Source organism: Herpailurus yagouaroundi, unplaced genomic scaffold (assembly GCF_014898765.1).
Source record: "Herpailurus yagouaroundi ecotype Mexico unplaced genomic scaffold, PumYag 253, whole genome shotgun sequence".
NCBI lineage: Eukaryota > Metazoa > Chordata > Mammalia > Carnivora > Felidae > Herpailurus > Herpailurus yagouaroundi.
Genome location: NW_024412470.1, coordinates 6,236,621 through 6,255,968, shown reverse-complemented (window position 1 = coordinate 6,255,968; position 19,348 = coordinate 6,236,621). Strand labels below are relative to the sequence as shown.

The 19,348-nt window shown below is 43.8% G+C and overlaps 1 protein-coding gene across 9 annotated transcripts in view; it reads right to left on the bottom strand.

Moving 5' to 3' along the window:
* Window positions 1-1,495: 1,495 nt before the first annotated feature.
* The window catches only part of MIA3 (MIA SH3 domain ER export factor 3), a 53,586-nt gene continuing 35,733 nt past the window's right edge, over window positions 1,496-19,348 (bottom strand). For 2 of the 9 annotated variants that reach the window (XM_040461007.1, XM_040461014.1), the window contains 22 exons: window positions 17,738-17,759; window positions 16,922-17,010; window positions 16,592-16,669; window positions 16,398-16,508; window positions 15,115-15,186; window positions 14,831-14,935; window positions 14,029-14,151; window positions 13,821-13,932; window positions 12,631-12,686; window positions 12,449-12,539; window positions 12,196-12,334; window positions 7,515-7,616; window positions 6,793-6,853; window positions 6,646-6,681; window positions 6,502-6,569; window positions 6,282-6,382; window positions 5,983-6,120; window positions 5,196-5,264; window positions 5,028-5,107; window positions 4,824-4,895; window positions 3,201-3,351; window positions 1,496-2,325 (listed from right to left, as the gene is read on the bottom strand). In XM_040461007.1, the coding sequence (XP_040316941.1) occupies window positions 2,015-2,325; window positions 3,201-3,351; window positions 4,824-4,895; window positions 5,028-5,107; window positions 5,196-5,264; window positions 5,983-6,120; window positions 6,282-6,382; window positions 6,502-6,569; window positions 6,646-6,681; window positions 6,793-6,853; window positions 7,515-7,616; window positions 12,196-12,334; window positions 12,449-12,539; window positions 12,631-12,686; window positions 13,821-13,932; window positions 14,029-14,151; window positions 14,831-14,935; window positions 15,115-15,186; window positions 16,398-16,508; window positions 16,592-16,669; window positions 16,922-17,010; window positions 17,738-17,759 (2,187 nt within the window). In that variant the 3' untranslated portion in view covers window positions 1,496-2,014. Of the gene's footprint in view, window positions 2,326-3,200; window positions 3,352-4,823; window positions 4,896-5,027; window positions 5,111-5,195; window positions 5,265-5,982; window positions 6,121-6,281; window positions 6,383-6,501; window positions 6,570-6,645; window positions 6,682-6,792; window positions 6,854-7,514; window positions 7,617-12,195; window positions 12,335-12,448; window positions 12,540-12,630; window positions 12,687-13,820; window positions 13,933-14,028; window positions 14,152-14,830; window positions 14,936-15,114; window positions 15,187-16,397; window positions 16,509-16,591; window positions 16,670-16,921; window positions 17,011-17,737; window positions 17,760-19,348 lie in introns of all 9 variants that reach the window. The other 7 variants (XM_040461010.1, XM_040461015.1, XM_040461013.1 and 4 more) reach the window with 6 other exon arrangements.

Genomic DNA, 19,348 nt, shown 5'->3' with positions numbered 1-19,348 from the left:
ACGAGATGGGTTTAGCCACTAAGCCCAGATACATGCTTAGCCGGTGACGGCTTCTGGAACGGCTGGAGCCCAGGGACCCCTCCCCCACCTCCACCCCCCAGGCGCTGGGCTCCCCTGGACCCTGCTGCGGTGGCGGTGCCGTCCGAGGCTGGGCTGGGCGCCGACTACGGCAGGCTCACAGCGGCTCGGGTGAGCCATAGGTACTCAAGTTGCTCTACAGGTCACGGACTGTGCAGAAATAGGAGATACAGGACAGACATCGGAAAAAGTTCACGGTAAAAAAGACTGGCTCTGATTTTAAAACAGATCTAATGCACCTTTCCTACTTGCTTCTCTCTCCTAGCAGGTATGACCTATGTTCTAACACTATATACAAGACATCGTATGAACTGCCTAATTTTTGTGTCCAGAGACCGACATATTCAAAAGTTGCATTTGCGGACTTAATTGTATTTTACCCAGTTAAAAACAACCTATGCTATTAAGAATGGAGGTGTTCCTCTTACGTTTCCTCTCTTGACATGAAATGGGAAGACCTACATATGAATTCTCTTCCTGCGGAACTACTTCTGTATTCCTTAAGAATTTTGAAGAGTGGTTTTCTTTCAATGGTTATCTTCCTAAAGTGGTATTTCTTAGTTTAGTACAAAGAGAAATCTTTGTATCAGTTAAGCTTTTGTTTTTATTTCATAGCGTGTTAGTACATTAAATTTACGACGACAAGTCATGGTCTAGGTTTCAGTAGTATCAGGATGTCACAGAACTTCGGAGAAGGGGAAAGCATAGCCTCAGTAGTGAATACCAGCCTTTTCTAATTTTGATTAAATCGTAAACGTTGTTTCAAAGACGTGGCATAGAAATGGGGATAGTTAGGACTTTAAATGTGGCATAATCCCAGATTCGTAGGCTTACCGATTTTCAAATTTAAGTGCCATCATTCCAGTCTTGATGTGGGAGTGGTTGGTAATCAACAGGAAGAACTGAGGTCCTAAACCACCCTTTCTCAGAGTAGTGCCCTCTTCTGATCTTTTCCCCCATATTTCTTGAAAACCAGAGGCAAAGGATGGGAGAAATATTACATTTTACTTTTTTAAAAAGAAATTTCCTTACTTCTTATGGTCACGACACATCCTGTTCAGTTTTCTGTTTTGCACCCTCAAAGCAAGAATGGTAAAGGTAACATCAGGTCAGACGACTCTTCCCCGATGGAAACTCATCCTCAGGAAAGCATTCTCACCCAGGCAACAAAAGTCACCGGAAAGCACACGGATGCCGTACAGTAAGGGCCCACAGGCCTCCCTGAAGGTCAAGGGAGACGCGCGGTTGTGGTGTTCCCAGGGGACGTTAGGCTGACCCCCCCCCTCCCCCACAGTGAGCAGCAGGGAGCTTGCTGCCAGGTCACGACTCCAGCTCTGGGAGCCCATGTTTACCTGGTTCCAAGATGGCACAGTCCTCGTGAGAAAGCAATCCAATGAATCGACAGACACTTGGGAAATACTAATAACCAAATTTTTATGAACTATTACTACAAAGAACTTCAGCAAGAAGGGAGAGTTAATGATCTTTTAGTAAACATTTTTAGCGTAACAGTCTTTGTGACCAGATATTTTAAAAAACCAAGCTTATAAACACCATTGCTCTGTATTCAACTGGTGCACACTAAAAACAGGATAATAAATGGAAATACATGTTCTAGCATTTCCACAGGAAATGTTCATATTTCTCAGGACTCTAAATCATGGAGCAGTTACGCGCTACGTTAACTAGAACACAGGTATTCTTTATTGCACATTTCAAGGTTGTCAGAAGGCTCTAGCTTATGAGGTGGTTTTTACTTAGGGGGGGAAATGATATTTTTCAATTGTTTGGCTCAAAAATGCACACTGCCAGGGCAGCTTGGTTCTAAAAACATACCTTTTAAAATAAACTTCTGGATTCTGAAGCCAATGAAATCCTTTACCGTAACCAACGTGCCCAGCCCACTTTCTCTCAGACTGAACGTCAGAGGTCAGAGTTACGGGCTCTGTTTTAAAGCCTGTGAACAGTCCGGGCTGCTGCTCTGCGAGGCAGCGGGGGGCTCGTCTCTGGAGCCAGAAGGCAGGAAGTCTCTTGCAGCAGGTGGAGGCGGATAATCCTGGGGGCCGTGGGTTGGCGGTGGTGGTCGAGTACCAGGAATAAAGTACTCTCTCGGGCCAAGAGAGCCTAGAGGTCTAAAAGGTGTGTGTCCCGGGAGAAATTCTCGAGGGTCGAGAGGCAGGTCCCGCTTCCCAGGTGGAATGCCCGGCGCGTATTCCCTCAAGCCTAGTGGTGGACGTAAGCCAGGACCTGGAAAGAAGAAGTCACGTAAAAGCATGCGAACACACGTGGGCACGTCAGTCTTTAATTTCTCACAACTCGAGAAGCCGGGTGGCAGCACCCGCACTTCAGGCAGGAGGCAAAGTGAAGTTCTAGGCCAACGGCCGGCCGGCCGGCCAGCCAGGAAACAACACAGGCAGGATCTAGACGTGCCTCAACCTAGCTTGTGTGTTTTCTGTCCCACAGTTCTGCCAGCTCTCACAAGGGCTTGGTTTGTACTTGAAAGCACCGTGTGTCATAGCAAGAAGACTGAAATAAGGGCTTTACTGCAACAAAGAAGTGTGACAGGACCATCTCACTGTCTGCTGCCGTGTCAAAACTTCAGGCGGTAGCTCAGCATCCACCCGACACGCCACCAGACCCAGGAAGTCTGCCCCACCGGGGAAAGGCCTTCCGGCCACCCCCCAAATCCTCCCTTCTCTTAGAGCTAAGCTGCCCTACCCCTAATTTCCAAGGTGGGGACTGAAGGTTCAATCTCTCTCTCCTATCGTCTATGATCCCCTGCATATCCTTCCATCGTGGTGATTACAAGCTTTGTTTCCTGACCGATGCCTGTGGTCCAGAGGACACTGTAAACTCTTGAGCTGGGAGAGGGAGTTCTATCCATCTGCAGAAGCAGTATTTCTGGCTTTCTAGAAATCTCTCTGATCTATGAGATACCTACTGCCCATCTCCGTATAGGGGGACTGTGCAGCCCCCCACGTGCCCCCAAAAAAGCGTACTCAGCTTGCTTTGCCCTTTTAGTAGATGGCCCTGTAAAAGCCACTATTAAAATTTCAACAAGGAACAGAGAGAAAAGATGAATTCCACTCTACAAGTCAATTACTACCATTCAATCACCGTACCAAATGGTGGGGGCAGCGGCCGAGGCCCGAAAGGCCCGCAGAGCGGGGGTGGCGGTCCGTATCGAGTGGGGGGTGGTAGAGGGCCTCCCACGGGCGAGCTCATGAGGGGCACCCCTGGGAAAGGAGGAGGCCCTTTTGCAGCCATAGGAACCTGCAGAGCAGAAGCAGTTAAAATTCTGGAAGACTCGGGTATAACACACACAAGCACCAACACCAATAAAAGCTGAGACCCAACGAAGCAGAGGTCAGGCACCTGTCCAAAGGACAACCAGTGTGACAAAGCTTTACCCCTCCCGTCTCTTCCCACTGGCAGCTCAGGCAGGTTAAAGGGATGACCCAGGAGCTAACACCTTCCCTGTCCTATTACTGCTGGAATACGCAAGGCGGAGAAAGCAAGAGGACTGTTGAAGGACATTACCAGAGGTGACTGCTAAGAAATCCTACCACAAACACCACAATCTATTCCTAGGGCAACCCCTTCACCCCCATGTCCTTCCCATTGCCACAACAGGGCACTATTTCCATACTAAGCACGGACAGAACAAGGGGCAATGTAAAATCCGCTTTCTACACATGTGACAATAGCCACCATTCCGAGTGCCTTCCATTTCATGTATTTAATCTGCAGGTCTCTCAATCTCCAAGTATGAACATCCTGTTTTAGACATGAAGGAACAGAGACACTAAGTGTTAATTTGCTGAAGGCCACACAGCATGTAAAAAGCCAGGCTGCCATTCAGGATCACGTCTGCCTGGCCTTCCCTGCCTACCGGCACTTCTGCTCCCCCAACCTAACAAAGGGGCCTCTACTCTCTGAAGTCTACTCCAGGGTTTCAGATCTTCTTCAAGCTGCCCATGGACAAAAAGACCTCAAGAGACGCATGTCCCTCGAGTCCTGCACGGAAACTTAGAGAAGCAATGTTCTCCATACAGGGAGGCAGGTGGAGCTCTCATATTTACCTTCATTCACCAGTAATGCTGTGCTTTCTCATTAGAGACCCTGACCTCCTTTCCTGTGGGAAACTGGGTTGGAAATTCTAAACTACCACGCATACTCTGATTTCCACACAGAGAAGCACCGTGAGGACCGGTGCGGCTCTGGTAGAGAACACGCTCGTGTGAACGTAACCGAAGGGTACTGCTGGAAACCCACACGGCAGGTAAGGACGGATCTCCACCGGTGAGGATTTCACCTGCAGCAAACATTCTTCCCTTGCCAGTCCATAATTTCAGATTACTCAAGACAGCGTCTGCCTAGCGTACAACTGGAGATATTCTTAAATGCCACACTTGGTGTGACGGTGAATTCTATATAGAGTTACTTTCCTTTGCCTCACGACACTTAACGCCGAGGCACACACAATGCAAAGCTGGAGTGGGGGCTTTCCACATTCTTTAGTTCATTACAAGAGATGTTCTGAACAGGTGAACAGCCTAACCAAAACAGGAAAAAGGAGGAAAAACCAACCAGTCAGATTTCAGCAACCCAGCAACACTTTCAAGTCAAAAACAACAAGATCAATATTGCCATGCAATTTAAAGCCAAGCAGATTAGTGTCTGCTTCCCTTCCAGGAATACACCAAGTACAAGCTCAGTTCAGTCCTCAACCTCTAAGTACTTACTACTACTGACTGCTCAGCCACAGATGGAATGCTGGGAGCTGAGGGGCCTTCGGGGTCTTGGGCAACAGTTTGCTTTTTAAAAAAATAAATGAGATACTACAGATGTAACAGGCACACAGATGGATGATGCAGAGAGAGGATGTTGCAGAAGTTCAGTGTTTGCTGAAATACCTAGTTACGACTCAGAACACCTGCAGAACTTACCTTGCCTTCATCCATCACCTTAGTAGGGGAAGAGCTTCTCGAGCTGCTGTTCGCCATGGGAGCTGCACCGGGTCCTGGATCTGCTGAAGGCCAGAGAAAGGACTTAGATTTATCCTGCCTTATCTTCGCCCTCGGATTTCAGACTCTCAACACACTCAGATCCCTTACCAGAGGCAGAGGGTTTCCCAGATGCCTCAGATGACCATCGAGGACGAGGTGGAGGCCCGTCCACTGATCCTTGAGAGAGAAAGAACAGAGCCCTTGTATGGGTTTTTCAGAAGAAACGGACCAATTGTGGACAGGTCAGGGTTCAACTCTACCTAGAAAGCAACATTAAAAACGGGTCTCCTAATACACATGAGGGGAGATCCCAAACTTACAAACAGACTGAAAGGGTTAAGGCGAGCTGTCTGACGGAAAGAACAGCAAGAAAACGTACGTTAACAGCACCGGCAGGGACTTCGGGCTACAGGCCTGCCGCAGCGGCACACACGGACGGTTTTCAGTGTGTGTAATCTGACCTCCGTACCTTGCCAAGCATTACAGACGTATTTGTAAGAAATAGGTACAGCATGGTATATTAATGGGCAATAAATTATAAAGTCTTTTATAGCTACTTTTACAATACTCCAGGGAGGAACCCCATAGAAATTTAAAGATAAAGGCTTATACTTTGCAGTGAAGAATTCAAAAGCAAAAAAATGATATTTATCGTTACACGGTCTATATTTTTATGTATTTATATGTTACGTTAATGTTAATAATAATAAACTCTTTCTGTTCTAAAGCAGATCTTACAGCAGACTATTTATTCAGCAAGACAAATTAAGAATTCTTTTTCTCTATACCGAGCAGACCCAAATTCTAAAATGTTGTTTGCGTTAGAATTCTCAAAAGATGGGGGGGAAACCTCTAGGAGCCACAGTTTACTGCGAGGTAAAATGTGAATGCTCACCGAATTCACTTCTAGGCATGTCTCTTCGATTGCGGGTAGCAGAGAGCGGTCTGGCAGGCGGGTCAGCCGTCGGGGGAGGGGAGCACTCCCCCCCACTCACAGGAGATGGACCAAAAGAGCCGTTCTGGCTCAGAGGACCTGACGATGACAGTGCCCTGTTACCACTCTGAGGCCACCTTTCTTTACTGAGTTCTTGGGGTTACCTGTAGGGCATCGTAACTAAGACACACAGAAATAAAATGGGATTTCTGTACGTTTTGACCAAAACCTCGAGAGCTGCCCTTTCAAAGTGCTGCTACCTCTCCATGGAGGGTTCTGGGCGCTGGGTCTTCCCGGCCGTGGCTTCACAATCACGGGCTCTTCCTGCAGCACTGCCATCTTCTGGGTTAATTCCAGTAACCTGGATGCGGAGGGAAAATGGACTCACACATGAAATACAAAATTCCCCCATGCGATCACCAGAAGCACAGCCTTTAATAACCCTAAAACGCACTGAAAACACAATTCAGTATCCCATACTTGTGTCTCAGGTTGGCAGCTTCCCTCTTCTCCTCAGCGATAGCTCTTTCTGCAGCACGAGCCTTGAGCTGTTGGAGAAAACAAGATCCAAATCAGTTGTGGTGGGCCACACACAAAATAAAGGAAAGGAAAAACAAGTCTTACCCAGTTATCATGAGCTTTCTTCTCGTGAGTAGCAATCTGGAAAAGACAACACATCAAAAGCTGTGTTTAGGGACTCGTTTAACAGGCACTACAACAGTCCACTAGATACCAAAGAATTCTGCAGCTCTAGGACAGTACGGTAATTACCTGGGTTTTAAACGAGCGCTCGGTTTTCTGTAATTCATCCTCCATTTCTTGAATTCTGCGCCTAAGAATCACACTTGCGTTTATCAATTAAAGTGCAACTAAAGAATAGTTTCAACAGTCTCACCATACCCCCTTGACTGTAACACCTGCACTCCTGCGGGCTCCGGGCTCCATCCACAGCCTCGTGGTCATAAGAAGAGCATAAGATGATCAAAACTAATATTCATTTCCCTACTATTTACCGGCTGGAGATTCTGAGTTGATACGCTAATCTTCCCGACTGCTCCTCGATGTTCTCAAGCAATCCTGCTAAAGATATCTTTCTCCTCCATTAAGTATAGCCACGGAAGATCTCCCAGAGCTGCCACCCCCGAGTCTATCAAATGGCACAATCGCTTTCATGATTTCTGCTACATCATTACAGCAAACGGCCTTCCGAAAACAATTACTCCAACACACAAAACCCCCCGGAACCGTTGGCACGAACCAAGTTCCCTTACGGTCTTGCCAGTATTGGGTATAAAGAAATGTCTGTTAATGTGACGTTTTTTCCTTTGTTAACCTAAACTTTTTTTTTTCCTCACATGAATTAACTGTACTTACACCCTTTGACCGTTTATTTATGTTCTGGGCTACTTTGTTCTACACACTGTAATATGGTTTTTTAAGAAGCCAACAGTAGTTTCCCCAGTCGCTGACCCCTCTTTCGAAGCTGAACTCACTTGTACGTTTTTACTTCCTCTGCAGCCAAAAGCGCCTTTTCATCCGCAGCTGACAGCCGCTGCTCTCGGTCTTGCCGCTCATACTCTTCTTGACTCAGTTTCCTAAGACAAAATCGGTCGTCAGTCGAAAGTGTTTGTCTTCCCAGCGGCCTGAATGCCCTCTAAGCACACATCACCTCCCCTCCTCTCTAAAACACACAGCAGACGTACAAAGTCAGGAGAGAGCTCAAACCTGCCATTCAAGGATAAAAAAATCAATCTCTAGCCTGTTGGCAAATCACCTACACTTTCTAATGTCTCATAATTCTTCACTCACCAGTAAAGAAATGTCAAAAACTCTACATGCCCAGGGACAAGTTCCTTGTGCTTAACACAGTGAAAGCCCACTTCCCTGTGGAAGGCCCGGGCTGCTCAACCTCACACAGGTAAGCTTCAGGTAAAGCAAGCGATCATTACTTATTTCTACCACAGGAAACCTAGTCACTTTCCTTATTGCTATCATGGAAGGACTGCTTCTCAATCCGAGACGGGTACCACGATAAGAGAGTCGGCCAAAGAAGGCCTTTTAGAACATGTCTTGTAACCTGTGCAATTAACCACAGAACATTCCCACACTTCAGATATGGAACACCTACCACCTATTTCAGCGGAATTGTGATTTGAGAACAATCTCAGAACTGGCAATGTCTAGTGAATAAAATAGATAAAGAATCCCAGATGTTGCGTTATCAGGATATTACCTACTGGAAACTGGTTTTAATCCAATTAACCTTCAAACTCAAGATGTTAATCTACCATAAAACAGACTGCAATGGCAGCAATGTTTAAAGGTTTAAAAATGCTGTTCTCAGGGAGCCTGGGTGGTTCAAGTCAGTTAAGCACAGAACTTCAGCTCAGGTCATGATCTCAGTTTATGAGTTCAAGCCGTACTTCAGGTGAGCACAAGGCCTGCATCGGGTGAGCCCCACTTCTCTCTCCCTCTCTTCCCTCATGAGAGTCTGTCTCTCTCCCTCTCACTCACTTGTGCCCTCTCTTTCTCAAAAAACATAAAAATAAAAATGCTTTTCTCGTTGCCCTTGTACATCTTTGCCCATAAGTCGAATTCAAAAAACACTTAACTTGAAACTTAAATTTCTATGAATCAGAAGCAAAATGAGAAGAGCTAAAATAACAGGAAAGAGAAGAAAGGTGTATATATTCTTTTATACTTAATACTCAGCAAAATGTCGTATGAGTGGCTATGATATATTGGTTACCTAGTAAGACGCTAAGTCAAAAGTATGAGCAAAGTACTCTCCCTGCACTAACAAAGCTCACAGTTTACCGTGTAAAAGATGCACATAACAAGAGGAAAATCCCTGTCTCTGGCTTAGGAAGAGATGTGAGAAAAGATGAGTCAATGTTTTTTCCAGTGATGAAGGAGTTGGTCTGAGAATACTGAGAACGATTAGAACACTGGACAAAAACATAAAAAATGTGCCTGGAGGCATCAGAGAGCTAATGTATTAGCTAACAAGTGAATATATGAGACCAAGTACCAGGAGGAAGAGGAATCTCAGAATTACAAGAAAGCCTGGTATCTGAAGCCACCTTTTCCCCAGGTTCATCCCACACACTGAAGACAACAGAGACCTAAGGAGACTGAGCATAGCTTTCAACGGACCCTGGGTTGTAAGAAAAATAAGTGGAGTTCAAGGTTACCAATGACAGGGACCCCCAGTAAAAGCCCTAGAGTTTGGGTTGAGACTCGAAAGAGCTATGCAGACAGGCAATACAGTGTCCTTTGAAGGGATGAGGCCATTTCCAAAGGATCTGAATTGCTGACTGTATTAAAAATCAAATGACCACGTGCTAGAAATAAACTCCCATCTTTTCTGTAGGAAAATCACATCACCCCTCTCATTTCCTCTACAATTAATACACAATTTCTGCCTCTCAATCACTGACCGGGCACCCTACAAGACATCAAGATCAAAATCTAAAAAACGAGGGATGGACCCATCAGGTATCCACACATGGGAATCATTACACACACATCAAAATAATTATGCCTTACATATTCAAGAAAGTAAAAGTCACAATTAACAGATGTTAACAGAAGAGAAACTATAAAACTGAAACACAGTCACTGACATGAACTGAATGAATGACTTCAGCAGCTGATCTGGCAAGCAAAGTGAGATTTTTAGCACACTGGGAGACAGGGCAGGTAAAAACCAATCCAGAATGAAGCAAATCCTGGTAAGAATGTAGGGGACACAGGGGAGATCATAAAAAACAGTGTAAATGGAATTTGAAAAGAAGACAGGATGAGGCAGAATACACAAGGACCCCCAAATCAAGAGGTGCCTATGACCCCAAGCAGCATAAATGCACACGAGATGGGGGAGGGCAGGGAAGCAGGGAGACCTGAGCACCTCCCGGTAAAGCTGCTGAAAGTCAGAAAGAATGACTAAGGGCAACGGGGAAGGGATGAGACGCGTGAACAAGGAAAAGAAGCCTGATCCTGGACTCCTCACAGAGACTATAAAACCGGCAAGTACCTGGTTGCTTCTACAGTGATGACATCAAGCGGCTGTGCATGCGGTGGGGGGGGGGGGGCCCCTAACGGAGACACGCTCAGACACACCGATCGAATCTGCCACTAAGGGACGTCCTTCAAGTAGAATGAACACGACCCCGAAGGAAAGACTGCAGGTGTGCAGACAACGAAGAACCACAGAACTATGAATCTGTGCATCGACAGAAGGAACACTGGCCAGAAGGCAGTGCAACAAGACAGGAGAAACATCTGTGGAGGGTAGGTGTCTAGAGAATTATTCGGACAGCATCTAAGGCAGGTGCTAAAGCCCAGAAAGAGGTAAATCCATTAATTCAGGTCAGACTTCGACAAGTTCAGGGTGTATGGTGTGGTCTTTCGGGTAATTAGCTGGAGAGGGGAATGGCAACCTGTAACTACCCAGTGTACACAGGGGAAAAGCAGAATTACTGAAAATATCCAAACACCCCAAAGACAGAAAGAAGGAAGAAACAAAAGAACACAGAACAGGCCATCAATAGAAAGCAAACAGCAACAGGCAGATTCAAATCTAAACATATATTTAGGAGTTACGTTAGAAGAAAAGATGGGCACTCCCCCAGTCTCCCCCAGTCTCTTGCTGCAACTCACGTCGGAAAAGATTTGAAGGAACATGAACTTTTCGGGAGGCAGAGGCTGCCAGGGGGAAACACTGCCAAAGGACCTTTCACTGCAGAGAAAGCGGCGCACACAGGCTCCAAGCGGCCACAGGGCAGGACGTGCCCCACGTCGCTACAAGACATGTACCCGAGAGGCAGCTCCCCGCAACTGAGGGCAGTGCCCCACGTGCCCGCGACACAGTCCGGCACCGATCCACAAGACAGTGGAGCATTTCTCATAGACTGTAAGCACAGGAGGACACGAAGACTCGCGTTTTAGAAAGCTCACTCTGGGCCGAGACAGAATTCATCGGAGCCTGGAGGAGGGGGTGCAAGAAAGGGAAAGTGGGAAGAGGTGATGAGTCAGGGACTGGCAGGGAAGAGGATACGGGGAGGAAGAGCGGGGTACAAGCCAGGCATGGTGACTCTGCGCATGTCGGACGAACGGAATAAAGTAGTGCCACGATGACGATCGTCAAGAAAACAACTGCCGTTTAGGACATTCAGATTACTTCTGGTGGCAGAGAAGTGCTCTTGACAAAAGTAACGTAACGAGAAATATTTCTCTGAAAGAGGCCAGGTATTTAGAGGGCTGGCCTGAAAGAAATTTGGAAAATCTAAACTGATTGTGTGGTGAGCCAGGAGTTAGAGAAAACATCAGTGGTATGGTTTCCATGTTTAATGGCATCAGGCAATAGCAGCTTGAGCTTAAATTTCAAAAAGAGGAAGTATGCTTAGCAGGACAAGCCTTCTCAGAAATCCCGGATATGCCGAAGAGTAAAGCAGAGGAGCAAACCCATATGGCAACTGCCACTGACAAGCTATTTTTAGAGAATGCGGGTATTTTCGTGGAGAAGAAAACGTAAAATGAACTACAAAAGTGTCTTTCACAAGACATACCTAACTCCAAATCTGAAATCTGTAGATTTCAGGAGATTAATACCTAAACCTACACACCAATCCGGTATTTCGAGATTTAAAACTCCAAACGTCCTTGCCACAATTACACTGTGTAAAGTTTAATGTGAGCATCTGACTATATGAAGTCCAAAACTTAGAACACCTTCCTATAACTAAATATTCCTTCTGGAACATTTATTCTACTAAACATCATGTCCTACAAATCACTCAGGATTCTGAAAGTCTATATATTAACAAGTAGTAGACCAAACACAGGACAGATCACAGTTCCTTAAATGCCACAAAAAAACAAAGTGAAGCTCGTGGTGGAGCCACGACAGGGAGCAGGTGGGTTTCCACACAGCAGGCACGGCGGTGACACCGGCACCGGGAAACTGCGCCGGCCACAATTTCAGACGACTGATTGGAATGGAAGAAAAATGCAAGTTATGGGAAACGAAAGAGAGACAGAGACCAATCTCTACTAACTACGATGGCAAAGCCCCACAAATAATGTTCACAAAAGACAGAATTCTGTCCAGGAGTCCCACGTTTGCTCACACAACACGACACGACAGCGAAGGGCGAGGCGTGAGCATCTTACTTCTGCAGAGCCATCTCCTTCTGCTGATACAGTTCGTTCAGAATCTCCACCTTCTGCCTCAGGGTTTTGCATTCGCCTTCCAGGCTGGCTTTGGCCGACTGCAGCGAACTGCGCTCCTCTTCCAATTTCTTTATCTGGTCTGTGAAGGATAAAACAGCTGGGCTGTGCGTGCACACGGGACTTGCAAACCGGGGGCGGAGGGATGCGAGAGGGGGTAAGAAACGCAGCACCTTCTTCTCAGGAAGCAGCCTACCTTCCAGGTTGCATTTAGTAGACATCGAGGCTCTAAGCTTAAATTGTAGAAGTTTTAGATCCTCTTCGACTACTGATATTGCAGTTTGCGTCTAAAAATTCCAAAAGAGAGACATAGTCTTACAAGGGAGGCACAGTGAGAATTCACAGGCACTCAATGGTACTCCGCAAAAAAGATCATACCCGAGAAATGTCCATCATCTGCTTAATTTGATTTTTCATCTTCTCATTCCGGTCACCTAAAATACAAAACGCTTTAATCGCTTTTTCCTCCTTTGCTTTTTAAGTAAATTTTCTTGATTTCTCCAAAAGTAAACAATTACAGTATTCAAACATTCAAAGGAAAACCAAATTAACCAATACAACTGATGAGGCTCCATGACTTTTAAGAGAATTGCAAACTTAGATTCAAAAAGTAAGTCCCTAGTTTGCACAAGAAAAATGGTATCTGTCCCATTCTCAAACAAGAAGGGATGTGTGAATGAAGGCTCTTCTCTCTCAGGTCAGGTATCTTATTTATTATTATTATTTTTTAAATCTACTTGTTTGTTTTGAGAAAGAGCATATGCGCGCACATGCACGCAGACACACACACACACACACACACACACACACACACACACACACACACACGAGTGTAGGAGGGGTGAGGGGACAGGGGAAGCACAGACAGAGAATCCCAAGCAGGCTCCCTCCTCACTGTCAGCACAGAGCCTGATGCAGGCCTCGATCCCACAAACTGTGAGATCATAACCTGAGCTGAAATCAAGAGTTGGACGCGTAACCAACTGAGCCACCAGGTGCCCCTCAGGTATCTTATTTAGAAAGACTTACTGTCCTGTTCTCCCCTTGAATCTGCTACCAGGTGTGGTTGAAAACACCCACTATGCAAGCAATATCCAACTTGAAAAAGTGTCTAGAAACATGTCCCTCATCAGTAAACACTGCTACCCTTTAGCTCCACTCTCTGGGTCTCAAGTAGTCTATGGCTCCCACCACCTCAGTGCTCCTAAAATTGGTTGTAGGCCTTAAAACTGCAAAGCTACACAGATGATGGGCACTAAATTTAAATGTCATCTCCACGGCACTGAGAAATAAATTTCTCCTGCTATTCAGTGCTCAGTACTTGGAGGGGGAGTCACGACTATGCTGCTCTAGATGGAAAAGCAGAGTCTGTGCTCACGGCACACCCACTGCTATACCACGCCCCGCCACCCACCTCTGCCCAATGCACACAAACGTGTGCACAAGTCCAGTGATTTGCGTCTACAACTCTAACACTCACGAGGAAGTTCACTCAGCCAAAAAGAGCAGTGGTGTACTTAAAGACAGGAACACAAAAAGAGGTCCAACCTCCCTGAAACCCATCTTACCTCCCACTTCTCCATTTGCTAATTCATCCATCTCATTTCCTCCTTTATTCTGACCCTCAGATTCAGATTCACAATCTAAGCGATTCAACTGTGTAATGCAATTAGTCAAAGCCTAGAAAAAAAGCAAAGGGGTATTAGAAAGAGCCTCTCAAAAAGATTTCGTGGGAGTTCATGAGAATTAGGCATGTATTCAAGAGAATAAACTTACGTTAATATTATCATCTTTGTGAGTAAGAGCTACTTCCAAATTTTTCTGAGACTTCTCAAATGATTTAATTTGTTCACTGAGCTCAGCATGTGATTTACTCCAATCTTTGATTTCTTGCTGCAACTGAAATGTTAAAACACATGAATTTCCAAAGGCTAGGGCTTTTGCACTGGACATGTCAGGACCATGTGAATGACACAGGGAAGCAGGGGGCCATGCTACTCTTCACTGTCACTATGGACAGAGGCCTGGGTGAAGGGACAGGGGGCAATGGCTCCTACCCTCAGAACTGCAGTGAGAACATGAGAGTTGTCAAGGAAGTCGATCCAGTTTACTGTACCCTTCAGAAAACTGCAGCCACTTCAAATAATTCACTTCAGTAGGAACCCAGGAGCACATCTCCCTGTCTCCCATGTCCACTGCAGGTCACGTAACCTTCCCTTGGTCAGTGAAGCAGTTAATTGCTCAAAGGAGGGTTATGAATACCAAATTCTTTGGTCAAGAAGCAAATCCATCATCCCCCTGAGGCTATTCAAGTTAGTAACTGGTTGGTATTTGACAAGGAAAAGACTAAACACTCTGATAGCTATAAGGAATTGTAGAGAACAGAAAATCCAGAACAGATGGAGGATATATACATGAACTCAATTTTGGGAGCACAATTTAAACTTTGCATATCTAAGAATAGAGTTCTGCATACATATTTCATTTCCCTAAAAAAAGATCTGAAAAAAGATACTCAAGAGGTAATGATACTCGGTCCCCTAGTTCACATAATCTAGGATGTTAAACTTTCCTTTACCTGCTCTTTCTTCTTCTTAAGCCTAGCATTTTCTTCTTGAACCCGATGGCATTCAGACTTCACCTTCTCTTCGCTAAGTTTAGCTTCATTAAGAGCAATCTGAACCTAATGCAAAACACTATTAGTGAATTAATTCCAAAGGGGAGGTGGGGTGGGGAGGTGTTACACTTTCTCAATTAGACATCATATAGTTTTCATTTATTGCATATCCTAACAAAAATCAAATGTCTGCTCCTCAACAAAACTAAGGCATGCAATCCTGCAGAAATTACAGACAGTTTTACCTCTGAAAATTCGGAGGCATTCACTGAAATAACATCCTTTAACTTCTCTATAGACTTCTTGTTTTCCAGAATCTGCCATGTGGAAAAAGAACACACAAAAAAAAATGTGGTAGAATTTTAGTAGAAGAGTGGGATATATGCTAAAAAGACGAAACATCATTCCAGGGCCATCCCCTACTTCTCAGGTAAAAGCAGGTGATTCACTTTCAGCCAAGGAGAAAAGTCAAGAAGGTAAAGAGGTAAGGAAAGAAAAAAATAATCAGAGCTCTATCACATGCCATCCACAACCTTCCCGACTGTGAGATAACGTGGTAGATGACCAGATCAAAAAGGGGAAAGAAAAAAAGAAAGAAAAAACAAACTTTCACATAATCTAATTCAAATCAATGGTTTTTCCTATTGGTAGGGGAAAAAAAATCCCCAAGGTCACTTTAAAAATTCTCTTGGGGCACCTGGGTGGCTCAGTGGGTTAAGCATCCAACTTCCACTCAGGTCATGATCTCGCAGTTCGTGAGTTTCAGCCCCACGTCAGGCTCTGTGCTGACAGCTCAGGCTGGATTCTGTGTCTCACTCTCTGCCCCTCCCCTGCTTGCGCGCTCTCTCTCAAAAATAAACTTCAAAAAAAAAATTAAAAATCCTCCTGCCTGAACTGAAAAATGGTTGGCCTTGAGGCAGAATACACAAATGAATCTCACCTATAGAATTCCAAATAATTTGTGAAGATACTGCCTCCTCAAGGAGGTGTTGCCTACTCTTCAGGATCTCGGCTGGGGGCCGCGTGCAGTCCCTTCCTTCCAAAGAGAACAGCACACCAAGAGTGGGAACTGGTGAAAGCTGGCAAATACCGGATCTACCCGGTGCACAAGCTCGACTAGGTGTGCCGTGTATAGGAACCCCCTAGACCAGCACTGCAACCTTTCTGAAATTCTAAAACTGTTCTAAAAGGCTGGTTTTAAAAAGGATCATGCAAAACAAAAAAAAAGTGCTAGAACTGTTCGACTGGGCTACAGTTTCTTAGTTGTTCCATATGTTTCAGAGGGCAGAGCCAAGCAATACGAAAATTACCCAGGGCTAAGAACACAAATACTTCTTAGAGCCATAAAAATAACAACTTGTGGTACTAGCATTTAAGATTCTATGAAGACGGATGGGTGCAGGTTCAACTTCCCTGACTCCCACTCTTCCTTTAGTTAAAGCATGGGAAAATGCAGAGTTTAATTCACCCGCCCCTACATGGCAGTTAGAAAGCAAAATCACAGTAATGCCTTGCAGCAAAACTTTACCAAGTCCTGATTCTTTGCATTCTGTTCTCTCTCGGATTCTAACATAACACGCAGATTTTTTGCTGTATCATCCAGAAGTTCATTCGTTTCTTCAAGTTTCTTGATTTTATCCTATTAACAGACATTAATAGTAATTACTCACTATTTTTCTTTTGTTTTTAGAATGTAATCTCAAAAAGAGAAAGGATTTTTACCTTAAATTTAACTGCTTCATCAGACAGAATCATATTCTGTTTCTTGGTTTCCTGAACATGTTTCTTTGATTCCTTGATCTATAGAAAATAAAGCACTCAGAATTAAGAAATGTAAATCACAGTGCTATCCAAACATACCTGAGTAGGTAACCCCTTAGAGAAGAAAACAATACTTTACACACAGGATGACTACTTCCGATTTGGAAGGTTTGCAGGAAATAATGAAATTTTAAAATAACCATAATAACTGAACTATGATACAGGAAGAAATAATCCAAGCTGGAATCATGAGGGAATATACTGAAATAAATACTGAAAGAATAATTATACCTTCTGTTCATAATTTGACAATTTTTGTACAAGTTCTGCATTTTCTTTCATGATATTCTTCAACTTCTCAGAAATCTGCTGTTCAGTGACTAGAAGGGAGGGGAAATCCATAAGATTACTATGATCACTAAATAAAACTGAATTACCCAATGTATCAGCAGTATGCTACCTAGCACTATGAACGAAAAGGACTCCCGAACATAACTATTATGCCTTTAAAAAAGCAATCTGTAGCTGACAGCAATAAGGGTATAAAGATACTACTAAAATTTAAGAAAAATATGATGAGGACCTTTATTTCAATGAGAAACTCCAATTTAAATTTATTTCAAAGATAGGAAGTAGAATAAAATACTTCAGCTTGATATCCTTCCCTTTATGAAGTACCTTTCTTCTTAGTAAATGTGATCATTTTGGATACATGTCATTTGCAAAAAGAAAGAGACAATAAACATAAGCACGTAGATTTACATCTCTAGTCCTCAAATTACCTTCCTAAGTAAATGTATAGTGTTGGTTACACCGTTAGCACAGGAATACTGTTCACATTGACACGTCTGCCCCAAATCAAACTAGTCATCTTCTTCCTACTCCCACAATTTGTCCCATCTCATCTCCTGTTTCATTTGGTGGCATCACCAACTACTGTGTCATCCAAGCTAGCAACCTGGATTAGTAAAATGTTCAGGAGTGAATAAGTGAATCAGGCATCAGAAGTCATTGTTATCTACTTCTAGCTTACATACAGAATCAACTCAGATCAAACACCAATACTGGGGGAAAAGTACAAGTAACAAAATAAGCCTAAATATTTACCTTGATATACTCTATTCTTTACCTAGAAGAAAAAAAAATTAGATGTCAAAATGTTAATAGAAATATTATAGTATTATATAATATTACAGAAATAATATATACAAGTCAAATCATAACTAAATGAAAATTTAATAACAGGTTCAAAATAATAATCTGTAAGATTAAAAGTAACAAAAGGTTAAAAAGCATTTCAAATCTAATTGGTAGAGATACCTCATAGTTTCTGATAAATAAAAGCACTAAAGTGAATACCTCGTTTTGCAACTAAAGGTATTTTTATCTATTAAAAGAGCACCAATCTTATTAAATAAGCACTTAACATCAATAGTGGAAATGGGTCTTTTCATATTAAATACACTAATGCTTCTTTTACCTGAAATCATTCATTTGACAACCCCAAACAGCCAGAATGAGGTCTAGAAACAATGATCATTCAAAGAGACTCTCAGGAAACAAGATTAAAGGCATAATCTTTGTACTAAGATAACGTCTCTTTCTCTCACCAGAAAACATCTTAAATCCTATTAAAAGTTGGCAACTGGATGGGGCACCTGGGTGGCTCAGCCAGGTGACTGTCCAACTTTGGCTCAGGTCATGATCTCACAGTTCATGACTTTGGGCCCCACGTTTGTCTCTGTGCTGTCAGCACAGAGCCCACTTCGGATCCTCTGTCCTCCTCTCTCTTGCTGCCCCTCCCCAACTTGTGTGCTCTCTCTCAAAAATCAATAAACGTTAAAAAAAAAAAAAAAAAAGTTGGCAATTGGCTGAGTTTAGAAACCTAATAAACTAGATCATCTCATTTTCCCAAATCTTTAAACACAGTGGTCCTCAACCTAAAAGGGAAAGAAGACTGCTAGAGGAAAATTCACGAACAAGAGAAATGACAACTGACCTCTACCTCATCTCTAAAGATAGCATTGAAGTATAGGGTTATAAAATCTAAGCGATACTCAATTCGTTTTAAATTGTATCACCGAACGTCTTTGTGACCCAGAATTTATGTCCACGTTCAAAAGTTACAAAATGGTAATGAGATACCCAAATCAGTCCAGAAATCATCCATGATATCTTATTATTAGAGTATCTAACACCACTTCTAATAATGTCATTATAGGAAAATGCAGTCCGAGTTCCAACATGGAAAGAAATGGCTGCTTCTCTAATGTCACAGCCTTGCTAATGAGAGACTAAGCTTCTTTTTCACCCAGATCAGCAGGCAGGAGGAGGCAGGGAAGAAGCAAGAACCAAGCAAATTAAGAGCAGGGCCCACGGTTCCAAAGTCAAACACAGAGGCTGAGAAGCAGCAGTTAGGACATAAAGCCCGCCTCACCCTGTGAAAATGTAAACAGGGTTTAGGATCTTTTAGATGGGAGAAACAAGAGTGGGAAACAAGAAACATTTTCGCCTTTTCCCCCTTCCACTCATCCTCTCGATGCTCCCTTTCTCCTCTCATCTGAGGAAAAGTCCTGTGAGGTTAAAAGACTCTTCACAGGAATCCAGGCAAAAGACCTTTCTTTTTAAGTGACTTTACCATCACTTGTGCAACGAGAGAAAGTTTATGAACAATGATATGTCTGATAAAACTAAGAAATCAGAAAAATACTCAAGTTT